Source organism: Athene cunicularia (assembly GCF_003259725.1).
Source record: "Athene cunicularia isolate RWA chromosome 2 unlocalized genomic scaffold, athCun1 chr2_part1, whole genome shotgun sequence".
In the NCBI taxonomy this organism is placed as follows: domain Eukaryota; kingdom Metazoa; phylum Chordata; class Aves; order Strigiformes; family Strigidae; genus Athene; species Athene cunicularia.
Window position 1 is genome coordinate 125,133,892 of NW_020799095.1, and position 26,918 is coordinate 125,160,809.

At 36.6% G+C, this 26,918-nt stretch overlaps 1 protein-coding gene across 1 annotated transcript; it reads left to right on the forward strand.

Moving 5' to 3' along the window:
* Positions 1-1,144: 1,144 nt before the first annotated feature.
* Positions 1,145-21,463, forward strand: ATP6V0D2 (ATPase H+ transporting V0 subunit d2). Its single transcript, XM_026843582.1, has 8 exons — positions 1,145-1,517; positions 8,704-8,875; positions 10,730-10,908; positions 13,605-13,684; positions 15,511-15,588; positions 18,878-19,054; positions 20,422-20,499; positions 21,027-21,463. The coding sequence occupies exons 1-8, from the start codon at positions 1,388-1,390 to the stop codon at positions 21,186-21,188; spliced, it is 1,056 nt and encodes a 351-aa protein (XP_026699383.1). The 5' UTR covers positions 1,145-1,387; the 3' UTR covers positions 21,189-21,463.
* Positions 21,464-26,918: the final 5,455 nt, after the last annotated feature.

Here is a 26,918-nt window from a genome sequence, read left to right on the forward strand (position 1 = left end):
TGGTAAGTACCAAGCTGTCATCAGTCTATCAGCTCCCAGGATAGGGGAGAAAGTCTTGTAGTCACAGCCTCGTCCCTGTGGCTGCCGACACAGAACTCTCACTGCAGCCACATTTCAGCACAAGGGGTCAATAGAAAAGCCAAGCCGCATGTCTTCAGCTGACACAATATACCAAACGTGCTCAAAGCACTGAACTGAGTCTCAGTGTTGAGATGTAGATAGCAGACAGCTGTTGTAGTTTCTGTTGCTGGTGTTAACCCACCAACCATGCAGCAGTCTTCAGACACCTCATTGCAACATTCCTGAGCTCCAGTTAACTACATATCTAAATATCACCTAGTGTGAGATAAGACTTTCCCTTCCAGCAAAGCTTGCAGACGTGTTGCATATGCTAGTGAATTTAGGGGAAAAAAACTTATTGTGTTGATTACAGAAGCCTAGCCACTTTGAACTGTCAGCTTTGGGGCACCTAAATCTGAAAGGCAGCAGACTTAACAGTTCAGTATGAAAGGCATGGATAGATTTAGCAGTTTTGAGTTTCAACTGAATCAAAATCAGAAAGTCTAAAAAGGCTCTAAATTTGCATTATTGAAATCAGGACCCCTATTTTTATAATCTTTATTCTGTAAGAGGAAATATATTAGTTATTTCCACATCATAGTGAATATAACCAGAGTATTTTGATTGGAACTTGGACAAACTATACTTCTGAGGTGAGTTCTGGATACTCACTTTAAAGGCTAATGAAAGCCAAATCTCTTAAGAGATCTTTCACCTATGGGCATGATCGAATGTTCACTGTAATTATTAGAAGGTTTTCATAATTCATATACAGATTTATTAATAAGAGATGAGCAGCAGAAAATTTCCAGCAGTCAAAATGTTAAAAACCAAAAGAGACACTAAAAAATCACCTACGTTCCTTGAATAGGCTATGTTCTACCGCAGCCCACCATTTTAGCGCAGAAATAATTTTTCAGTATGTATTCACAGATAAAGTCCTGTTTATAATACATTTAAGAAATGCAAAAATGCCATCAAGCTTTGTAACATGCTTTCTCATTCTCCAATCAGTACAGAGCATTCTTGTAAGCAATGGTTAAATCTTATACTTCCTTTTTGGCTTCCCTTTCATCAATAATAGGTTCATTTTCTGGCTCTGACAGGAGGGAGTTGGATTTGCTGGCTGGCTGTTGTGTAAGCATCAACTATACTGGATCTACACTAGGAGCAAGAAACAGGAAGAAACCAGTTGGTAAAACACAATCATAGTCTGGCAGGAAATCAGTGACTATTTATCACTCCTTCCAAAGAGGAGGAAAACAGTTGGTGGCAGATATTCAGTACCATCAAGTATCCAGCAGAGAGATTAAATCTCCTTTTCTCCATGCCGGGATACTCAGAATTTTACTTCAATGTGGACCATGGTTACTTGGAGGGTCTGGTCCGAGGGTTCAAAGCTGGGATCTTGACAAGTGCGGACTATGTCAATTTAGCACAGTGTGAGACACTGGAAGGTAAGTCTGATGATTTATTTTATTTAGGAAGAAATACTGTTGCTTAGACCTTTGAAGAAGGGAAGGTAAAAGACTGAAGTATTGAGAGTTTATCTTAAAAGACAGAGATAACCCTGATATCCTCTGAAAAACTGTTTTCATATTTAAGTTAATAGCTTTCCATAGAAATTACCCTAGGATTGTACAGACTGATTTGCAAAGCAGTCCAGATGATGGGATTTTGTAGTTTGCAGATAAGGTTTGGAAATCTCATCCACAGAGTTCCTATGGAGACTGGTAACCTTCTCACAGATTTTAACCACACTATAGAACTGTTCAAGTTTCATATAATTTCAGCTGGATAAAATAGTTCCCAAAATCTCATTAAAAGCTCACTGTCTGGCTCTGCATTTCTCTATAAAAGGTATAATTTTAGTACTTTATCACTTCATGAGTTTTAGGGCAGTGAGGGACATTCTACTTACCAGGAAGAGAAAACTAGACTTCACAAAAATAAAACTAAACTATGCTCAAAAAAAAAAAAAAAAAAAAAAAAGCAAGCTTTTTTTCAAGGTGACTTTGCCACAGTAATAAAGAGAACACACACTAGTTTCCATAACAGATTTCTGTGGTCAAGACTGGTCACAGCCTGATGAAGACAGACTTGTACAAAAAATCATATGACATACCTCTAGACATTTGGCAGGAAAAAAACTTAAGACAAAAACAAAACCACCCTTCTAAAGGAACATGAAGTTTCTTTCCTTGACTTCAATATAAAAATTATGATTGTACACTGAAATAGTTTCTATAACATGGAGTCTATTAGATTAATTTCAACAAGGACTAAGAAGAAATAATAAGCTTACTCTGTTTTAAGCACTGATTGCTTTGTGTATACAGTAATGCATTTGGAGAAATGAGAAGTGCAGAACCTGATGATTCCCATACACAGTGGAGTTTTGAAGGCTTTCTGAACTATTAATAAAATAACAACTTAAGTCTGGGAAGGTAGCTTGCCATTCACCTTGCAGATTAAAATGACTACATTTAAACAGATACATGTAGCTATTTACCTGTCAGCAGGATAAAGTTCCTCTCATAGTTAAAGAAGAGATAGTCAGTACAATGAGTGGGATCTAGGGACTATTCAGCTGTCCAAGTGTATGGACCTACTTCAGCTGATAAGCTGGAGAGCTCTAACAGCTCTTCATTTCATACAATGGCAGTTTAGACACAGAACACATGTAGACACTTACTCTGAGAACTAAAATATAATCCTTATGTCACTGGACAAAATCGACAGTTTCTGTAAACTATTTGTACCAGCAGTTGTGATCTGTGCAACTTAAGGACTTTACAGACATTCTTGATACTGTATTTTATTGTGTTAGTCTTGCTCCATGAATACACAGACTTCAGAAAAAGCTAATAGAGCTTCAAACATCTATAAAAGACAGAAAGGACAGAATGATGGAATTACTAAACCTTGCTCTTACTCCACTTGTCTCTGCAGGGGAGCTCAATAAATGATGTCATCAAAGGCTCCATGAAAAAAAAAGAAAAAATATTAAATCCTGGTTACTTCTGAATAAGATGAAAATATACATTTAAATACTTTTAAAAACATACAAGAAAAAAGGATTTTCTTCATCCTTCCCAGAAGAATATTCTCTCATGTTAAGCTAAGGATCATTAAGCAAAACTATCTAAAATCACACTACAAGAAAGTTATTTACAACCAGGAAGTGATTTTCAAAAAATTTCTGAGATATATAGACTTCAACGTTATCAAGAGCATGCAACAGATGGACAGATCACAATAGAGAGAAAAAATCCTTTTCTAAGTAAGATTTATAGTAGAAAGAACACTGACTTTTTTTTTATTTTTGAACCTTCTTCTTTCTAATGTTCATTCAATTTTAGAATGCAAATTATTTCAGCAACAGAAGCAGCAGCCTTCATCAACACGCCTACAAGCACATCTCTACCACCCATGATCACTTCCCTTCTTTCTCTATTCAGCTACACCTCTTTCTCCTTCATAACATTTTCTGCTTCTTTTAGACAGCTAACAGACTCCCACCAGTTATCTACCAAATGTATGATTTAAAATGAAAATATGGGAGGTATTGCATTTGTACATGTGGCTAAATACACTTCTCTCTCTACACATATAGGATGCTTTACTGTTGAACTTGCACCATGAGTGTACAGTGCGCCAAAACCACACTCTTTACCTTTAAAGTTAAAAAAATTGAGCTGTATGTGTACATTTTATTTTGTTTCCAATTAAAAGATCCAGCATGCGGACTTGTACTGTAGTACTACTGTGCTTGTCCAGTAGTGCCTTCAGTTCATGTCTTCACATTAAAAGCTAATAAATATACCCCATTCTGCATTCTGTGGCACAGCACCACACCACAAAAACCGTCCTAAGTTAAAAACATTATAAATATGCGAAAACAAACAAGCAGAAACAAAATCAAAACCACCCTAAGTAACCTATAAATAGAATCAAAAAGATCTTTTAATTTCAAAGTGGTTTTGGTATCTCTAGAGGGGAAACCATAATGTCAGTACAGAAGAACCACAAGAGAAGCTGTAGGTTAGTGCTTTACCTCTGCTTGATAATCATAAAGTAAAACAGTGAGAGGGGAAAAAAAAAGGAGCATGCTAATTGATTTTTGATAGCACTGTGTCCTCTCAGTTCAGGGCCACACAGAGAGAAGAGGCCTTCAGCTTGACTGAGACATCCCTCTGGGCTTGTTGAAATTACTATAATTTCCATGGAGCTACCATGTGGGCTGCAACACTGGCTGAATCCCCTGCAACATGGCATGCTACTAGTTTGGCTCTATGTCATCATCTGTTTCAGGGGAACGGGATTCCCAGAGGAACCCTGCTGACAGTCTTTGAAGTAGAATATGGGGAGAAGGGGGCAGTTTAAATTCAGTGCTTTATTCTTTCCTTACTTCCCTGTGTGATGAAAAGACTACTGCTCTCTAGAAGGGAGACTAGGTCACAGAAGGACAAGCAGCCCAACTCTGCTCCCACCATCACTGAAATAAGTTCACTTAACTTGCCAGAACCAGGACACACCAGCACGCGGACACTGAAATAACAGTGTGACTGAAAACTAGGCGTAGTTGGCTATCAAAGTGAGGAGTCAGACAAGACACCATGTGCTTGATGCTGAGAGACCAGGTTAACACTTCCATCAAGTTCTTGCAATGCCCCTTTCTGAGCAGCATCATTCCTGTCTTAACATCTTAAACTAGCCTCCCCCTGTGCATTAATTCCATTTAGACATACTGTTAATTGTGTTTGGTTGCTGTTCAGCTGTAAATATTTAGTCATACATTTCCTACATATAATTTTTCTGCATATAATTGTGATGCGGAAATAAACAGTGCAGATGGATGGCAATAATACTGACAACTGAAATACAGGAATTTTCTCTCTTAGGGATCTTGTGGACATGCTGAAAAGCCCAGGGTCTTGTGTAGGCCTCCAAGAGTGCCTAAGAAAAGGAGCAGCTACCATCACTAAAACGTTTTGGTGAACAGGAAGGCTCCTGTAATGCTCTGCCATCTACTCCTGCCAGGTCATCAGGTCATGTTACCACTAGAAGTCTCTGACTGTGTTAGTCCCCAGGTCTTATTTATGACAACAGCAATCAGAAGACTATAATTTAAGACCAGCAGAGAAGTTTGTGAGCTGCACTGAACTCTGTCATGGTGTGAACTCTGATTATGACATTCCTGATTTGTATTATATGGCCTTGAGCTTGTGAATGATGATTTTCTCAATTGTTTTGGCCAAGACCACGAGATAGTGTAGAATATTGTTTTTTTACATGAAGTATGCATGCTGGCATTTATTAAATCTGTTAGAAGAAATACTTCTATAAAGGAGGCTGTGGAACTGACAGGGTCGTAAATCCAATATTCCTGGGCATATATTCCCTCCATAGCTTTTGAGAGCCAGATAGGGCTGGTTAATGTGTTATAGCTAATATTTTTCATGCCTTACATTAGCACATGGTTTCTGAAGCCACTCAATCAATCAGAGAAGTGAGGAAGGTAATGCAGTCTTGTCAAACTACTTCCAATCATCATTTTTGGTTTCTGCTCATCTCATGATGATAATAAATACATTTCACAGTGGTGAATACTTGAGGTTGATATTTGGGTTTTGCAGTCTGCTTCAGGTACTAAACCCTGCAAAACCACTGTGCTTGAAATGCATTTACAAAGTGTGACTCTAAGTAGATATCAGTAGTTCATCTGAAAAGGAATTGAGGAAAGCTGGAATTCAGCTTTCTGCATATAACAAGGTAGTATTATCTAATCCCACCATATGCCAAGTATTTTTACCTTCTTTGCAATGAAAAAGTATTTAAAAAAAAAAAAAAGGAAAAAATATCAGTTTTCACAGGAACGTAGATCTGATATGAAAATATTAGTGCTTTTTAAAAAAGTTTGTCTTACATATTTAGACTAATTTCTGGGCATAATTCTGCATTCAATGAATCTCTTAATCTTGCTTGCCTATCTCTCTTCCTTGAATAAAGTGATTCTTTCTTTTCATACTTGGATTCTCTTTCTTCTTCCTACATGGAAGCCTCTACTGAATCTATGACTATTTCCTAGTATCTGGCTCTGACCATTGAAAGACCAATTACCTCTGCTTCTTTTGTCAACAGTTTCGTGATCACCTATATCATTTTAAGAAGCAATTAGTTTACACTGGCAGCATAAATTCAGCTTATTGCAGGAAGATCTAGAGAAATGCTAACAGAGTGCTGGCTGAGTAAGGCTGTCATATCCAAGAATGCGTTGATGTGAATTGATATGGTTTTCATGGATGGACCATACAGTGGATAAGGCTGGATGGTTGCATCCAAAGAATAGTGGTCAATGGCTCAATGTCCAAAAGAAGATCAGTGACGAGTGGTGTCCTTCAAGGGTCTGTACTGGGACCAGTACTGTCTAATATCTTTATCAACAACATCGAGGTGGGATCGAGTGAACCCCCAGCACATTTACAGATGAACCAAGCTGAGTGGTGTGGTTGACATGCTTGAAGGATGGGATGCCATCCAGAGGGACCTGGGCAAGCTCAAGAAGTGGGTCCATGTAAACCTCATGCGGTTCAACAAGGCCAAGTACAAGGTCCTGCACATGGGTTGGGACAACCCCCAGTATCAATACACACTGAGGGATTAACTGACTGAGAGCAGCACTACAGAGAAGGATAAGAATACTGGTGGATGAAAAACTGGACATGAGCTGACAATGTGCAATTGCAGCCCAGAAAGCCAACCATATCTTGGGCTGCATAAAAAGAAGCATGGCCAAGCAGGTCAAGGGATATGATTCTCCCCCTCTACTTTGCTCTGGTGAGAGCCTACCTGGAGTGCTGCATAAAGTTCTGGAGTCCTCAGTACAGGAAAGACATGGATCTGTTGGAGTGGAACCAGAGGAGGGTCACAGAAATGATCAGAGGGATGGAACACCTCTCCTATGAGGAAAGACTGAGAGAGTTGGGGATGTTGGAGAAGAGAATGCTTCAGGGAGACTTTATTGAGGCCTTTCAGTACTTAAAGGGACCTTATAAGAAAGATGGGGACAGACTTTTTAATAGGACCTATTGCAATAGAACAAGGGGTTATGGTTTTAAATTAAAGGAGAGTATATTCAGACTAGATATAAGGAAGACATTTTTTACAATGAGGATGGTGAAACACTGGAACTGGTTGTCCAGAGAGGTTGGAAATATTCAGGGTCAGGTTGGATAGGAGTCTGAGCTACCTGATCTAGTTGAAGATGTCTTTGCTCATTGCAGAGGGGTTGGACTAGATGACCTTTAAAGGTCCCTTCCACCTCAAACTATTCTATGATTCTGTAATTGCTAAAATGAGCTTGAATGGCAGCCAACCTGCATAGAAAACTTTGAGAGTTGTATCTATCTCAGTAAGCTAGAGTCCTAGACGTAGAAGTTTGAATTTACAGTGTACTAGTTCCTTTGCTTTAAGTCTCAGTGTAGGCAACCTTTTTGCATACTAAGAAAGTATAAACATCAGGAAATAGGAAAGAGTAGCTACTATACTGATAAATGCACACCTTACTAACTGCATATTGACTTCTCTTACACGTACAGCCCTATTTCAGTCAGTAGGAATGTTGTTGTTCTTTTCCCTAAATATCACTTCAGATTTTATCTGGAAATCAAATCATTATGAATGCCCAAACCATATAACATCCTAATCTATAATTTATAGTAGTTTTAATATAGGATTTGAACATAATTGTGCAATATAGCAGAGCCTTTTCTAAAAGGAAATGTTAAACTGCTTTGAACAATAAGAACTGATTCAAATTCTTTCTTTTGCTTCATGGCAAAATGGCTAGCAGAGGAAATTTGTCCAATGAAGTCTTTGATGTTACAAAAGCTTCTTTCAACTTTGTTGTCTAACCAACCCATTTTCCTCAGTTACCAGGGCTGGGAGCTCAGACAGAATATGTCACGATAATCCAAGTTTCTGGAACAGCTTCTTAGGATCTGGTAGTTGCAGCCATAAATCAGACAAAGCCAAACCAGAGAGTGTAACTCTGCCCTTTCAAGTGCTCCACTGCAGAAGCCATTTGGAGCCCAGAATCTGAGCCAGGCAAGATGTGTTCTCTCCTCTTCTTCAGACAGCCTGATAACATAGGATTACAGTCTTACCTGAGATTTATATGTTTCATATGAAGATTTAAGATCTTAGCAAAGTTAAAGGATGATTCCTATTGATGCGTAACAGTCCATAAGAGTGCAGGAGACAAAGAAACTGACGTATTATAATGGTGCAAATTGGTGAAATCAAAACATTGAACAAACCTCATTGAGAAGAGTCTAAGGACAGCAGGAATTAACACTGTGCCAGGTGTGGCTGAAAATGAAAGCTGCTGGTGAAACTTCTGAAAAAGTGCCAATTATTTATGCTTTTCTGTGACATGCAGTAAGTCTTACTGGTAGGCAGTACAAATTTGCATTAATTATTCATTCACTCTGTATTAAATCTGTGCCCAAAACTTTTTAACAGAGTATGATCAGATGCTTAATATGAAAATACAAATTAACATTTGAAATATTTTTTATTTGGCTTGTGAAGAAAATAAGGACAGTTTATTCTCATGATCATCTCTGAATCTAATTCCAGATCTGAAGTTACATCTACAGACTACAGACTATGGCAACTTCTTGGCAAATGAAACTGGCCCTCTCACTATTTCCACCATCGATGATAAACTGAAAGCAAAACTACTCACAGAATTTCATTACTTTAGAAACCATGCTTTTGAACCACTTGCCACTTTTCTGAATTTTATCACGTAAGTAATGTTACCACATAGCTTACCACACTGACTCAACAAAAAAGCACTTACAAGTTTTAAATAGTCAGAACACATTGTACTGGAATTTCTATTAAGCTTCAAAAATAGCAAAATTACTTTGATACTGCAACATTTACATACTTTATTAATATGAGTTCTGAAATGTATATAGATGAAGAGCTGTTGTCTTTGCAACTAATTTCAAAGAACACAAGTAGATTTTTTCTGCGTACAGTGGCAGAAGAAGTGGTAGAGACTGAGAAAAATGGTTATCATTTTCAAATACCACTTACGTCAGAGAACTTGCAAAATTTAAGTTTAAGGGGATGACTCATGCAAGATTAGCAATTTCATGCTGTACAGGGCAATGAGTTAATTCCTAGGTATGTGGCAAGTTCGAGATTTTTTTAAAGGGGGTAAGACAACACATCATACCCCTACCATACTTTTTATACCATTTGAACATTAAAACCAGAAGAACTTTATGTTGCATATTGCAAGATACTTACATCCAAGTAGCTTTTTAAAAAAGCACAAGTACTGTGTGATGCCAGATGATGAGAAAGTTCTGATCTCAATATAGTCATAAACAGATAAAACTGTAAATTAATGACTTAATTTTAAGAACAGCTATCTGCTTTATAACAGTATAACAATATGGATTATTGAAATGTCATCAGGATATCTTATCTAACTATTTATTCCCCTTGATCTTATCTTTTTAATATATTATAACAAGAACACTAGACTGCTCAGCTTACATTCAAGGAGTATTTTTATCATAATGGCAAAATAAAGTGGTGGTTTTTTGGTTTTGCTTTTTTTTGGTCAAGTGTAGCAGACCAATTTTAGGCTAATATATCAACAGGATCGTAAAGACTGACATGTAGGCATACAATGTTTACATTTTGCTTCAGGGAAATGAAAGTGAAAATATGAAAATTATGGCAATGCATTTCTCACACTGATTGACATGCATGTGTACATGTGTATGCACAAACTCTGCACACTGTTGTTTTTCTAATAATGGAGACAAGATTTTAAGATATTTAATACACAATTATTAACTCATTGAACTACATTTCACCAAATCCTCGAGCCCCCTCACAGATTTTGTGTGAGAACATATTAATTCCTATATGTCTCTGTGTTCTGACAGAACAACACAAGCTGAAGACTGGCATCTTTATTACAAACGTCCCAAAGGAATAGCTTTCCCTTTTCCAAGTCACTGATAAAACTCTTATCAGCCTCTATGCTTGTAAAACTAGTGAGAAGCTGATAGAAAACTTCTCCTGAAAAGAAAACTTTTAGCAATAAAGAAGAAATCTGTGAGAACCTGCTCTTAGTTTCCTCACAGGAGGATTTTTAAAGCTGAGAAGAAAGCCTTAAGACTTGTCCATCTGCATGAACTTTGCAGTTTTAGTGCAGAGATTCCTATGTATTTCTTCTCTGTCTAGATAGCCTGTATGAAATTATAATAAAATTCCTAACTAGAGAAGTTTCTAACTCAGGTGATTTATGTTTTGGTACCACTCATTGTTACGTGTTATAGTGAATCTACATTTCACAGCTGTTATGTTTATTACACTCACGTTTAGTTTCCCCTTCTTTAAAAGTGTCTCTTTTCCAAACAAGTCATGTGGTTTAAAACTTGTATTGTGTTACCTACTTGCTATTAAAAAACTTCTGTTTGTTTTTGATGAGACATTGATACTGAGTGAACATACAAACTGTAGTCATTTCTGACTTTAGTATTGTTACTAATTTTAAAAAATCTTGAGTTTGTATTTTTTCAAAGGAAAATTCATTATAAAGATAAATTTCTTTTACTTTTTCTTTCAAATACAGATACAGCTATATGATTGACAACGTAATTCTTTTAATAACTGGCACATTACATCAGCGGCCCATAGCTGAACTTGTTCCCAAGTGCCACCCACTGGGGAGCTTTGAGCAAATGGAAGCAGTCAGCATTGCCTCAAACCCCACTGAGCTGTTCAATGCAATTCTGGTTGACACACCATTAGGTAGGAACACTAAATTATTTCTTTGTTTCTTGAAACTACTCATCCTGTATTCTTTAGAATACCTCAGAGGGAATAGCATGTTTTCCACTGGATATACTGTGTTTTCGTTAACGCAAAGCATGAAGTGTAGATCGAGTGCTTCTGAAGTGGTGTTCAGGCCATTTTCTAGTAACATTTATTAACAGCTTCTATATTAACCTTGGGTAGGAAACCCAAAGAAAACATGTTACTCAAGAAGTGCAATGGATATCTTTTATATCCAAAGTACCCACCAATTTAGAACATCTAGATTTGTATTTCAATACCTGCATCTGTAATTAAAAAATGTAATATGAAATCTTGCCTATTCCTCACTCAAGAAAAAAAACGTTACTAATAAATATTAGATGTTGTGGTAGAACCTAGACTCCCTCTTGGGATTTGGACATGATTCAAACACAAAGAAAATCCCTATTTTGAAGAACTAAATCTAAAAGCAAAACAGTATGAAGGCTGGGAATGTCGCATTCTGAAATACGGATGAAACTCTGCTCAATGTGCTACAGCAGCCAGCACAAACGAAAACTAACAAGCTGTGGGACAGTGTTGGGAAGGCTACTGAGAATAAAATGGAACTGGATGGATTTGAACATATATCAAACTACTGTGTGCCCTCATCTTGAGTACTGTGAGTGGTTGTGGGTTCTGCTTCTCAAGCAGGCGTGGTGGATTGGCTCCAGACAGAAACCAAACCCCCACCCAGCCACTCGCCCAACCCTGCCTCCAGCACAATGCGGGGAGAACAGTGGGAAAAAGGCGCTCGTGGGCTGAGATCACCTACGAAGTACTGTTGCAGGCAAAACAGACTCAACTTGGGGAAAATTAACTTGATTTATTGTTAATACATATATAATTAATTACTGGCCCAGGCATTAGGAAACAAACAGAAAAGAAAGAAACATTTACATGCTTAGAGAAAATGCATTTTCTCCTGCCTTTGCCACTCCTTCACTCCAGGCTCCTCTTCTTTGCCCCTTTGTTATCACCGCACGTTACACTCAGTCCCCTTGGAGAGGCAATGAGTGGCTCAAGGAGTGGGGGGAGTTTACATGGATGTTACTCTCTGTGGCTCCTTCCTCCACACGCTTACCACGCTCCAGAGTGGGCTCTCCACCAGCTGCAGCTCCTGTCGGGAGTATCTGCTCCAGCGCAGGTCCTCCACAGGCAGCAGGCAGCACCTGCTCCAGAGCCACGGAGCAACTCCTCCTCCTTCTCTGACCTTGGTGCTCCCTCTGCTCTTTCTCAAAATTTTTTCCTCTCTTCCTCTCTACATCCTGCAGTTTTTGCCCTTTCTTAAATATATTTTCCCAGAGGCACCACCTGGTTGGCGGAGACGCTCAGCTGTGCCCTCCAGTGGGTCCACTGGAGCCGGCTGGAAAGGGCATGGGGCAGCCCTGGCCTCCCCTCACAGAGGCCCTGCAGCCCCCACTGCCAGCACCTGGGCACCAACACCCCGTGCAAAGAAATCAGAGAACATACAGAGCAGGACAGCTAAAATGAACAAGGGGATAGCGCTGCCATGTGTGGACAGACTGAAAAGGCTGGACTCCACTCTGGAGAGGACAAGGCTGAAGAGAGAGATGGGCAATGGTTACCAAGTCCTGAGGGCAGCAGTTTGTCCACAGTGAGCTACGAAGTGTTGCTTCCCAAATCATTTAGAAGGCCAAATCCCAGTACAAAACTAGTTTTTAAACATGTAAAACAAAACACCCTTTTTACACAGCTGCTAGTAAATGTCTGGATTTTTTTTTACTAAACAAGTTTGTAAAAGCAGAGAGTAATATCAGATCTTTAAAAAGATGGTACAAATTCATGGGCAATAGTTCTACAATATTAAAGGGAACTGTCAGGTCTACAGTCTCTAATGTTCTTCATGCAAAATCTTGATGCTGGATGAGTAGGAAGGGAGAGCACTATAAAACACTGCTAGGCTCACATACCCTCTGTAAGTACCATCTCTCATTGCTGCTTTCTGAGACAACACTCTGTCATGCAGCACTGGCCTGCCTCACTGGCATAGCTTGGGAATAGTGAGGGATTGGCATACTTTTGTCAGTTATGAATACAGTATTTTTAAGCAGTCCAGCTGCACAAATGAACTTCAACCTCTGCCTCCCTGTTCAAAAACTTGGTCTTTAGCCAGTTCTGCAGAGGACCTGGAAGCACAAATGGTCAAGGTCAAAGCTTGTGCCCCTTACTAGTTCCAACCTGTTGCCTTTCCCCCTTTACAGACATACCCAAAGAGGAAGAGGGAAAACAAGAAGGAGGTTTCTCCATAAAAATTGTGGTATACCTGCATGATTTAAGACAAAAATGATCTTTCATGTTCTTCACTAGAAAATCTCCCTAATGCTCAAACCATATACTCAGAGAAGATTAGGGCTTTTATTAGCATTTCCCATCTGATTCTCTCTGAAGATGTGGACTCTGGCTGCAGCACTGATTGATTCTCCTCACAGCAGATTCTCATTAAAAAGGAGACAGTAGGAGGATAAGGGGAAAATCAAGAGGATTTCTCTTCCTCTCTGTTATATCACTCTTTCTTGTTCAACAGAAACCTCAGATCCTTCCTCACAGACTGGTAAATAGCAATAGATAAGAGATGCATATTATCAGCATGTAGATTTATACTGCAATATAATAAACTCTGCTTTCAGCTGCTTTCTTTCAAGACTGCTTGTCTGAAAATGACCTGGATGAAATGAACATTGAAATCATGCGCAACAAACTGTATAAGGCAAGTTCTTGCAACATAATGATAATACTTGCGGTTTTTCAAAGTGTGTCAGAAAAGGAGGTCAGCATCATTAACCCTTTTTTATGGATGGGGAAACAGAAGCATGGTGAGATAAAGCAAGCTGTCTAAGGTCACCTGGCTGATTACAAGTTTAGGAATCAGATCCAGCTCCTTTCATTTCTATTCCACTGTTTGGAGGGTTTTCAAATTTTAGGTCTGAATCCAAATTCTAATTTAATATCTCATTAATGAGAATGCTTTTGCTGTCATGCTAATATCCAGATCCAATTGTTTATGAATACCTCTGTTATCCACCAAATGTCACAGAACTGTTAGCTCCTAAGTGAGCCTACACAGGCTTTTGTCTAGCATTTATTTTTATTTGTAAAAGGTAGATGTGATTTGAAAAGGTCTAATTGCTTTGAGTCTAGCTAACATTTTTTTTACTTAAGGGTTTTGTATAATTTTCTTCTTTAGCATATACATTTAGGATATGTATCTAATGTACTTGCATTTTCAAAGTACTTTACAAATATTAGCACACAGGTCAGTACTCTTAGGATGGTCTTTTTAAAAGCTATACATATTTTATCCTGTTAATGGTTCCTCTGACACATTCTCTCCAAATTCTTTGTTATCTTTCTTACACAGTGGCTGCCCCAGACTGCAGGAAGTGTTGTTACAGTGATCTGATTGCACTAGGTGGAAAGAAAAAAAAATATTCTGTTTGTCTTACAGATGATATTTATAAATTCCCAAGCCAATATTTGATTCTTAATTATTCTGCTACTTCCTCTCATTCAAAACAACATCAGCCAAAACAACATGCCCGAATATCTCAATTCTTTCGCAGTACTACTAAACTACACACTCTTTTTCCACTTGACAACATATAGATTTGATTCTTATACCCTGTGTGGATGTCCATATACTTATTAAATCTGGGGTTTTGTTTTCTCTTCTCACTCTTCTAAGTATCAGGGGGATCATTCTGCAAACACTTCTAAATTATTAATAGATCCTTTCTCTGCTTCAGCTGTCAGTGCGATCAGTTATGTTTCAGCTCTACTATCAGATAGCACTGTACAGAACCTAACACATAATCCCATGCAGCAGATCTCCCTTGAGATGTCTCTACTTAAAATTCACTTAATTGCATAGTTAATGACAGCTTCTTTTAACAAGATTATGTGAAGTTGTACCAAATGCATTTTGATAACATAAATGTTTCCTAAACCAGTATTTTGGGGGATGGAGAGGCAGGGGGAACAGCATCTCTGAGATATTTAGCATCCTTACTCCACAGGCATTTTGAAATGGGTGTGAAGGCCAGAATCCTTAACAGACTAGAGGGCTCTGCAGACCCGCATTACAGAAGCTTTGTTTGCTGTTCTGTCCTAATCCAGGGTTTAGGGTAGAGCAGTAGGGATTAGTTTGTGTATCCTCATAGTGCTGGCCCAACAGACGTGGCATATTCCCAAAGCCCCTCCTCCACACTATAAATGCAGTTTCCTTCGGCCATCTGCTTATTATGCAGTGGAAGCTCAATGGAGCTCAACAACTTCCTTCTTTAGAGAGCAAAGAAAACACGGTATTTGTTCTACAACAATTTCTGAAAACATTTGAACCTATATTGTAATAGTAAGACATTTGCATTTAATATTTCAACTTTCAATCCAGGAAAGTAATTAAGCACATGAATTTAAATTCACAGGCAGAATTATCAAAGTGGATGAAAGTATTTAAAAGTGGGGTTCATGACTAAGTACTGTGCTAGTTCAGGCCTTAAGTAGCATTTAAAATATTTCTCTTCTTCTTTCATGTAGTCTTATCTTGAGGCATTTTATAAGTTTTGTGAAAAACAAGGTGGGACTACAGCAGAAATAATGAGACCTATTCTGGAGGTAAGGAAAATTCAGTCTTTGTACATGAAAGTACTCCACAATGTTTTCATAATTAGGTTACTTTGTTTTTCCCGCTCCTTCTCTCTCCATTTGCAAAGTTATCTGTCACATGTTTGCTTCTCCTTTGAATAATAACTGTTTTTCTAAGATATAATGAAGACTTTATTCTAAGATGACTTTTACCTCTTGACCAGAGAAGCAGCTAGTCCATTACCAGGGAGAAGTTAGCCTCAGTTAATATTTTTCTATAACAGAGATCAGAACAGAATAAATGGTTTGCTAATCTCAAACTGTTGCCCCTTAGCATTTTTCTGTATAATGTAGAAAAAAAAAAAAAAAAAAAAAAAAAAAGGATTATTCTTACACCTTGTAGCTCAAAATCAAATTTGGGATAGCTAAGTTTTGGTATTATTGTATGTTTACTAATCAATGATCTTTAAGCTTCATTTGTTCTCCTATTAAAATTAACATTTGAAGTTAGAGTTGAGTGACCTTTGGAACTAGTGACATACAGAAAAGTCCACCATTCCATGTTTTATTTTTGTCTCAACTCAGAAGAGTTTAATATTTATTTTTTCCATGACATACATGCAAAATTCCTAATGTCCTCCTGTCTAAAGCATACTTGCAGCACAATGAATGGTATTTTTGTATCTGTTATGGTAATAAAAGATGCAGAAATTCCTAAAATTGAGTTCTCAACATTCAGCTCCATTTTTTTTTTTTCCCACATGGTTTATCACATTTCTTTGCAGAATTTTAGAGCCAGATCACCCATTTGCTCCAGGAGTCTTTTTTCTGGATAAGCAAAGCTTACACCCTGGAAACTGAACAGAATTCACTGAGCTCTGATGACATCACACTAAAAGTTTTCATTATAGGAGAGAGATAATAACCCTGGGAGTTCAACCCTGAAAGAAGAATGAACCTAAATTACATCTTAAGAAACAATGTCCTAAAAGGGAATGCAATTTCATATTTTATTTAACCAGGCTATAATGTTTCAGTTTATCTTTTAAAGAAAATATTGTTCATCAGGTTAAATTGACCAGAAATTAGGTATTATGACTATTCTTTTCTCAAAAATAAAAATAAGAGATTGGCTGGCAGAGGTAAAGACGCTTCCCACAGATTTTTCAGGAAGTTCATTTTTAGCTAGAAATTCATGCTGAAAGTAGATTATTTACAACATTAGTTTAAGCATGTTGGAAAATTCTTTTTTTATACCAGTGGTAACAGTTTGGTCTATGATAAGCTTCTTTAAAATCCATATCTAATGTCAATCAGCTAGGAGGATAAACTTTTCTATAGATTTCTTTTTCTGTACTGTTTTAATAATCTAAAGACACACATAGAGCAGATTGCTAATGGTTGAATTCACAAAAAGCCAAAGTTTAATTATTCAAAAGAATACTTGCTATTTATTCTGTAATCTTATATGTAAGACTACCAACCTGACCCTATCAGAATGAGGCTGAGGTATTTAGCTACCCAACTCCTTGACCACCAGTCACGGTGCCAACCTTCCACATTAAAAGTACTGATGGTCTCCCTTACACCATGGACAACAAACATTGCATGTTTAAATCTGCATCTGTCAAGAAACTGCAGGACCGCACTGCAGCTAGCGCTGTGCCTGTCATTAGCACCCCACACTAATTCTCAAGTAGCAGACATGCTACTGGAGTTTCCCATATGGAAGCAAAAGCACTTAGAAAATGTCACCCTGTGACTCCACCTCTACCTGCAGCAATCGAATGGTCCAAGTCACAAAGTAACTGCCTCATGGCCTTACTCACTGTGTAAAACCTCACATGCCAATAACTTGATGAATTGAGAGATCTGTAGGTATTGGATCAATCCTGCAAATTTTCTCAAACTGGGAGCTACCAGTCAGCCCCAAACCTGATAGAATTAGTTGCAATTGCATCTGAGCATGCTTTTTTTTTCCCCAATAAAATATTACAAATCCAACAGCTAGATTCTACATGGCTTTAACAAGTTAAAAAAATAAAGCATTTGTTCTTCCAAAACAGTTTCACTAGGGCTGATATGCCTCTTCATGTCAATAAGGTAAGTGAAATTTGGTCCTGTTATTCATTAGCTAGAAATCTTTTCAAGCACACTTATTTTCTTCTCGTTATTTCTCTATTGTTTACTCATTTTCCTTATTCTGAAGTAGGTGCCAGAGGGCAGCTGGTTCCCTGTTACAGTGCGTTCCAGTACATACAAGTAGGATCTAAGAATATGTGCATAACTGCTAAAGTTGTAGAACTATGTTGCAACTGCAGTCTTCTTATTCAACATAAAAGAGTACCTTTCTGCTTAAAACAGTTCAAAAATTCACAGCATAAGAAATTTGCAAAGCTGCTTAAAATGTGCATATAGCATACATGCTTCACTTGGAAGATTTTCCTGCATAATTTCTGCAATTAGCAAGGATTCTGTTCTTACAACATGAAAGTAATAAAAAAAATTAAAACATAGTCAAATTAGATCTCAAGCAAGAAGGATATATTTAAATCAGACAGAACTGAGTAAATTATTTTTATTTACCATTTTATTTAGCAATAATTCATTCTGTAAGAATGGCAAGTGAAAATTTGCCTTGTACAAAAGAACAACCTGAGACCTAAACGTTAGAATGACTTTTAGTCTACTGCTGCAGGGAAAACACAGATATTACAGGCATCTAAACCTGGCAGAAGAAATGTAGCCTTTGATTCTATGAGTTAAAAATTAACTGTTACTTGAAACACTTGAAAACTTTAACTTGCCAAGTAAACAGCTCCCTCCACTTTATTATCATTTTAAATATGTGCATTCAGAAACTTTTTTTTCCCAGAATTTCCATTCAAACTTTACTCTCAACAGCACTCTAAGTTACCGCAGAACAGTACTATTTATTCTTGGATGCTTCCTGTATTATTATTATTTATAAAAGTATTATTTCATAACTTCAGAAGGGTGTGTGAGGAGATTTTTTGTTGTCAACATCTGGGTAACTAATAACTAGGGAAATGACAAAGTAACGGAGATGATATTTTCAGTACAAAAACCACAGAATAAAAGCTGTGCTTGCAAAACAGTTTGATTTTCTAGTTAAAATTTAAAAATATTTGCAAATAAGGATTTACAATTTTTAAAATAAGGTATGTTTCTAATGCTCTGAAGTTAACTCAGTTTTAAAGATTCCATAGTTTAGCTTACCAGAAATAATCATATGCCCACCTTAGTTGGGAACGATATCTCTAATAATACCTCTTTATTCTTTGTTTTCCATATTAAGTTTGAGGCAGACAGACGTGCCTTCATCATCACCATTAATTCATTTGGCACTGAGCTGAGTAAAGATGACCGAGAGAAGCTGTATCCAACCTGTGGAAAACTGTATCCAGAAGGCTTACATCTGTTGGCCAATGCAGATGACTACGAGCAAGTGAAGTGTGTTGCAGATTACTATGCAGTATGTAATCTAATTTCTTAAAACAAAAAGCCAAAATAAAAATACTGAACATCTCTTGATGTCATCAAAATTTTAAATTCAAATAACTTAAAAGCATTTTTGAGAGAAAAAGATCAGTGAAGATACAAAAGATCCCATATAGATGTATATGGAATCAAAGGCCTTTGACATGAAGACATAAGATATATTATTACCTTAGTGTGATACAAACTTCCTCGTATAGTAGTGTTTAAATAAGACCAAATCACACACATTCTAGTAAACAAAACTCTCCCTACTTCATTTGCCCTCCCCAAATTGAGTTTCACTTCACAGCTGCTGCCTCCAAAATTTTAGAGCAAAAGCATGTCATTTTAACATGAGATGATCAAACAATTCATGTCGCAGATGAGTGCAAACCTGATTTATTGCTAGTGTACTGTAAAAATGTCCTTCTGAAAAGTTTTCTCTAAATCACTGATCGATCCAAAGAAGTAGATAAAGTTGTTAATATCGATGCAACTAGTGCTGTTACTAAAGATGAATCAATCTGCAACACTTGTTCTCTGAATTAACTGTAGTACTCTGACTACCTATAATATTTAGGCAGGTACACAGTTCAAAATGATGTCTGGTCTGCTGCTTTTTCCACAGAAGAAACTAAGCTGGAGATGCACATCTGTTCCTGTGCGTAAGCAGAATGTCAGGCATGTGTCACCATGTCAATGTGGTACAGAGCAAGACTATTCATGTGGTGGTGGGATATTTAGATGAATTTGGGAACCATTGTACTAGACCTATACTACACTGCTACTTTACAGGAAAAAACAAAACAAATACACAGAGAATCAAATTACACAGAAATGTAACAAGTAAGAAATTAAGTCAAATATATCTGCACAGAATAGTCCTGGATGACATTCAGACTAATGGATTTAGATACAATATTAACACAGATAAAGCAAATCCAGCTGACTACTGGAAATAAAATGAGCAGCAGCAGCCATGTGAGGATCAGAGTTCAGGGTTTTGGCTTCATTTACAGCTCTGGCTCTGATGGGTACTATTTGTACAAGAAGTTCAGTGCTCTTTGTCCAAAGGAGTGAAAGGTCATGTGTCATTCTACAATAAGTCTCTTTTAGTGCCTTCAGTAATTTACTTAAGTTGTAGGAAATGACTGTAAGAAATACAAGAACAAATGTGATTTTTCTTTCTTTTGCTGACTATATGCTTTTAATTTTTGATTTATGTAGAACTGTAATCTACACATGAGTTCTGTACAGAAAGATTACTTAACATAGATTAATCAATACAGTAATGTAAGGTATCTGTGCTGCAGAGAATGCAAAAGTACCTTATTTCCATTGGGTGGTTGTCTATGCTTTCAGGAATACAAGGCTGTGTTTGAAGGTGTAGGGAGTGGCACTGGAGAAAAGACACTGGAAGATGCATTTTTTGAACATGAGGTAAGAGCTTCTAACCTTAAAATATCAAAATGAAAGTTACCCACCTGGAATAACATATAAACCAAGAATGAGGTACTAGTGATTCTACTATACTGCATCATTCAGCTTAGTATTCAAAATCACAGTATTTCTATGGCTGTCCACATTTGGCTGAATCAGAATAGAAGGATTTACCTTTTGAAATAAAATAAATCCCAAGACATTCTTCTGAAGACTAGTTACAGAACTGTCAATCGTGATAGCCTATCCAAAAGCCATCTCATATAAACCACTTCATGAAATTTCTTTAGTCTACTAAAGAAGGTATTTCACACCACTGTCCTTTACTTTCCTGTAATGTTGCTGTAATCTATTACCAAAATCAATCCACAGATGACATTTCAATCATATTTATACTCAAGAGACTCCTAAATATAGTCATGGTTGCAAAGTTACACAGAAATCTTGATCATAAAAGCTACCATATAAAAAAACACATTTGCCTTCTTTAATATTTTATCATAACACTTATTTAATCTTTTTCACAGGTAAAGATGAATGTGCTTGCATTCAACAACCAGTTTCATTTTGGAGTATTTTATGCCTATGTAAAGTTAAAGGAACAAGAATGCAGGAATATTGTATGGATTGCTGAGTGCATTTCTCAGAGACACAGAACCAAAATTAACAACTACATTCCGATTTTCTAAATATGAGAATTTATAATCCTACAGTGCCTGAAAAGAAGCATTATTTCATACAAAAGAAGAAAAATATTATTTCAGAAGTTAACTCTTATCAGATATTTTAAATTGTATTAATGAACCTCCTTATATACAGCAGTGTAAGAAAAAGCAATGCAATTAGAGATATGAGTACTTTATAAGGAACTATTAATAGGTTTATTCATAGTTTTTGTTGGTAGATTTGTTCCCTACTGTGCTCATTTTCATTTAATTGATCAATAAAAACTCCCTGCAAGGTCTTACATACATATTATTTCTCTTTTGTGGAAGCAAGCTTTATTTCAATGACATTTGAAATGCTCTTTAATGACTTAATTTTCATTTAATGGTTTTCCCAAGGGGCCAGCTAAGCCACTACTTCTATCTTGCACTTACGGTCTTCTTCATGGCATATAAGATTGCATGAAGGACTTAATACACAAACAAGAGAGAAACTTTAGGGTTACTCTGAGATTCCCCTTAAGGAATCCCAAGCACTTCCCGGACCTTTCTAACTGTGACACCTTTCTGCAGTTAAATGTAAATAAGTAACTTCATTTTCATGAAAATGTTTTCACTTATTCCTCTATGGTCACATGAGGAGCACTGCGAGTGTCAAACAACGGGTGTCTGATCTACTCCACAGCAATTCAAATATCTCCTCTGAGCACACCAAAGACACTGTCTTCATGTATGCACTAGGGAAGATTATGAAACATGAATGAAAATACCAGCCAAGTCTGTATCAGTTTTACATCAGACACAAACAACACCAGCTCTGAGCTATTTGAGGACCTGGCTAATATCGGTAACTAAAAATAGAGCGAACAGTTAAAGCCAGATTGTAGTAGGACAAGATTAATTCTGCTGCAGAAAAAGGAAGTATTTTGAAAGCCTTATCAACATTCTGCCTTCCTACTCAATTCAAAACATTTGCCCTTTTATCTTTGAAACTGACCATTCCGTGATTTTCTGCATGACTCCTTAGTTTCAGGCTGCACAACAGCAAATCTCAATCTTCAGCTGACTATGCCTTCAATAATATGATACAAAAATAAAACCCATTTCCTGCCGAGTAGACAGAAAAATAAAATATATCTGATGTCAGCACCTCAGACTTATGGAAAACATTCAGGCATCATGGCTTTAAGAACTGAAATATCTCTCTCTCTATAATATATACATGTGCACATGTACATACATAAAAAATAGAAAACTTTACCATCTTTATAGCTAAAATGACACTTCTTAAGTTGGAAACATAACCAAAGGTCTGTATCCCAGAACAATCCATGCTGATTTAATAGAGATTTTTAATATTTTGCTTTATTGTGAACCACAGAGAACCTTACATTATTACTTAAAATAATACTTTCATAGAGTTTCCTTTAGAAATATTATAGTAGGAATTTAGAAAAAAAAGGCTAAAAATAATTAAGAGTATACAAAAATACAAATATTATTTCTATATTGAGGCTTCTTTGTTTAGTAGATCTAGTAATTCAGATAAAAAAAAAAACACAACCTGTAAGATTTGTGGACTGCAATTTCATTTTGGCATGTGTAGTTGCTTCCTTGCACTGCTTTATTATCTTGCATTTCTTAATTTGTATTTCCCAGTCTAATCTGTGACCAGTGCTTTCCAGTTCACACCTATATTGCAAATTATATTGCAAGCTATACTACAAACTATTTCACAAAGTACAATGAAGAAAGTAATAGGGCTACATTCTCTCAAATTTGCATTTTTCTGTATTTTTTAGTAATTGCATGAAAAAAAAAGCTTGTTGCGAGCTGAGTAACAAAGTTAACTGGTCTGGGACACAGAAACTGAGTTTATACAGTTCAGCACAGTGCATGAATACTTTTTCTCTACTGATAAATCAAACTTCCCTACTTGAACAAAATAAATCAGCTGGCTTTGTGCCAAGAATTTTCTGCAGTGATTTGAAGGGGAAAGAATCTGCTCTCCACCCTAAATCATTCTGTGCCAGGGAAGATACGCAGCTGCTTGCTAGTGTGTGTATACTGTTGGCTAAGAAAGAAAGGAGCAGGAATTGCAGCTTACATGACTGTGTTGTCAGCAGAAGTGGTCTTTAGAATATAGAAAGGACAGATTCAGTGTTGATTGATGCTTTTTTCAAAACAACTTTCTAGATACTTGTTAATTAAGGACAGGATGTACTAGGTGTTGATTATACTCAATTTAAGAATAAACAAGACAAGAACAGGCTAAGAAAGGAATTAAGATGTTAAAGTTACAAGTCTTCAAACGTCCAGATTTTTCTATATATAATATAATTTACATTACGTTCTTGTTAGTAAATGCAATGTTTGAAATACTTCCCATGCCCAATCTCTCCTTCCTGCACAAATGACAACTTATGTCTGTGTTAGGAACTGAAGATTTATAGGATGAATCATATCAGAGTGTGGTCCTCAGACTAGCTCTGGACTCATGTCAGTTGACAATAGTAGACTGTTATTCTGGTTCTATCAATTCCAGAAGGACTTTCAGGTAACACAAAAAGCAATCCAATACCATATTTGGCTTATTTCACACATTTATGTATATTAAACCTAATACTGAGTAACAATTTTCTTTCATATAGGACAATATGATGCTTTCTGTTTTTACTAAACATGCCAAAGTTACAGAGTATATTTAAGTCTTCAGCAACTCTACTTAAAATCAAAACAGTAGATCCAAAGTATGTGAATGTAGTGCTACCTGGACATCATTAGGAATTGCATCAGAATTATAAAGCTGCTAATATGAAGATTAGTATAATGGTTTAAACAAGAGATAAAGTCCAGTGATGTGCTGGACAACTGGACTGCTTTGCCAAAGAGTGTGGAGAAATGGTGTGATATAAATCACAGAAAAAATAAGTGATAAATAGCAAAAATATCTACCAGACAGTTAAAACAGTTTACATGTCACAAAAAACTAATCTTAAACACACAGAAAATCATTTAATATATTGGGATACCTCCAAAATGACAAACAAAATAAGAAATGGGATTCAAGAAATAGCAAGACAAATCTCTCAAAGAACCCAGGTAAAAATTTTCATGTTGATGACACACGGTAGAAACATTTGACTATTTGGAATCCATATTTATTGAGACTTTCAATTAAAAAAAAAAAATCCAACCCACATAACTCAGCTGGCAGTGTTAATGCAAACATTCCAGATGTGGAACACAAACACTGACAATGCCATTTTAGGGTGCAAGCCAGAAAAATGAACACCCTGTCTTCTATTAGCTTGGAGCTTCTCCAGGAATAAAAAAAAAGAAAAACTAATTGCTCTGAAAGTATGCAACAGATAACTGCAATAAATGTAAGTCACAAGCCCACTGACAGATGCCATTTTAATAGCATAACTCATCTGTTAAAACTTTAAAGTTCTGAGTCTGTTGGAACATATAGGCCTGAGGCACTAACTTTAAAATTATTCAAAATATAGTCTCATAAGGAGGTAATTATTGCACAATTTCTGTTTAAAATTTTCTTTTTACTCTGTCTTTGCAACTATTGTCTGCCATCAAATGACACACACAGAGGTAGCTATCACCTTTGGACATGGCAGAATCTGTTGGCACCAGCATTTTAAAAGCTTGCTGAATTATTTTTTTTTTCTGTCTTAATACCGACATGTAGCGGTGAAGTTTAAGATGAAAATATACAAAACAGTACAAGTTATTTATTATCAAGAAAATACTAACAAGGTGAAACCTTGTTAGATTTTTGGAATGGAATAAAATGGTCATTTCCACATAATGGACATTATAACTTGGTCATACACACCCCTTTTGACATTCAGCCCAAGTTGCTAGATGTTCATCTCTGTTAGCTTCGGGATAGCCAGTGAAACCCTCACTGAGTTCTGTCACACATGAAGAGGAAGACAGGGAACTCAATGTTTTTAAGTATTACTTAACAAAAGTATAATTTTTGGAAGTTCATTGTATGTTCTAACTTGCTACTTGTAACAGCAACTCTAAGTTTGAAACCGAGCAGGGAGAAGTTGCAATGTCCTTGATAAGATAATGGCCATATTTTCTTGTCTTCCAATCCAGAAAAACTAAATATTATCATCTCATTAGTACTATATTGAAATTGTATATACTGCTTTTCTTTTTTTTGCCATATTGTTCTCTTTAACTTCTGTTTTGTTATATGCATAGCATGTACCCATATGCATCGAATACGAAATTTTCTACTGAGTCACACCCCAGCTAGAAATTGAGAGAGTCAACACTGGGAAAATCAATCTAGAACAAATTAAAAAATTTTGCTTCACAACACTTTTTTTCCAGGGAAAATGTAAAGAACAATTAAAACATTTGTGAGGTTTGTAATAAAATGCATTAAATTCAAATAAAGCAAAGGAAACTGATTCAGATCATTGCCTTCATACCATACAGCACAAGAGGCAAATGAGAGCACTCAAATAATTACAGGCCTGATCTAAGCTCATAAAAATTCTTTATACCTGTAACAATACTTGAGTCAAAATCATCTGAGCTCTATACCAGTATTGTTTATAACCTCTGACTGTATTAACCAAAAAAACCCATACAAGCTTGAATATGGCAGAGTCTGGGGACAAAAGTCCCTTACCTGGATAAATCAAGAAATAAAGACCACATATTCTCTGCCCTAGTAAGGAAATTTTAAAAATTAAAAAACCTGAAATTATTATTTTAAAAAGTATCACCCCTCCATCAGAGCTGTGACAGAAATGCCTTATGAAACATATATATATATATATATATATATATATATATATTAGCAAAAGATAGGATTGAACCATCTTAACTGTTACAAAACTGAAATGTTTTATCTATCATCTGTTACATGAAGAGGGAGTACTAACACTGTTACAAATGTGCAGAAACCAAAGGAGCCAAAATAAAACAGATGAAGTTTATTTATAGCAAATATTATGACTTTCGAAGATGTATGAAAATCGCAAACAAGTTCCAAATTACTCTAAACAGTATGTTATAAAATCGTTTTATGGTACAAAAAAATAACAAATGATTTAACAAAAGCATATAAATACATACAGTAAATGCTATTGTAGGTAATAGCCATCTTATCTGTTCTTATGGAAAAAAATGACAATGATTCTACTGAATTCAGTGGGAGCAGGGTTAGAACCTCCAGGGTGAGTAATCTGCTGTGTTTGTGTGAGCTGTATACATAAGGTTTATGAGAAAAACCTGAACCTGCCCTTAGAGCTGCCCCGTGTGGTAGAGTGCAGTCAGGACACTAAGAAGAACTATTGTTCTTGATAGTTAACCAGCATGGTCGTTGTGCCCAGCAGAGGTCACAAAGCACTGAGCAGCTGACTGAAAAAAGACATCGTTTTCTTAGAACCCTTAGAAGCATTAGCATTGATGGCCGATGCTATCAACTTCTTTGAGCCCATTTCTCCACCACTCCTTGTTGGCAGGAGACAACAACTGAGAAGTTCTGCTAACACGATTATCACTACTTCCTTCTCTGGTCTTCATGATGTACAATTAGAGCACTTCTGAGTAGGTGCATTTCAGTTAGGGTTTGGAGGTTTGACCCTCTGACTAATTGAACAGAGCCATTCAATTTAGTACATTGGGAGCCAGCTGCACGAACCCTCCTCATTTTGCTCAACATATGCATGCAGAAACCAGTGAAAGCTCCTGAAAGCAGTGAAAGCCACT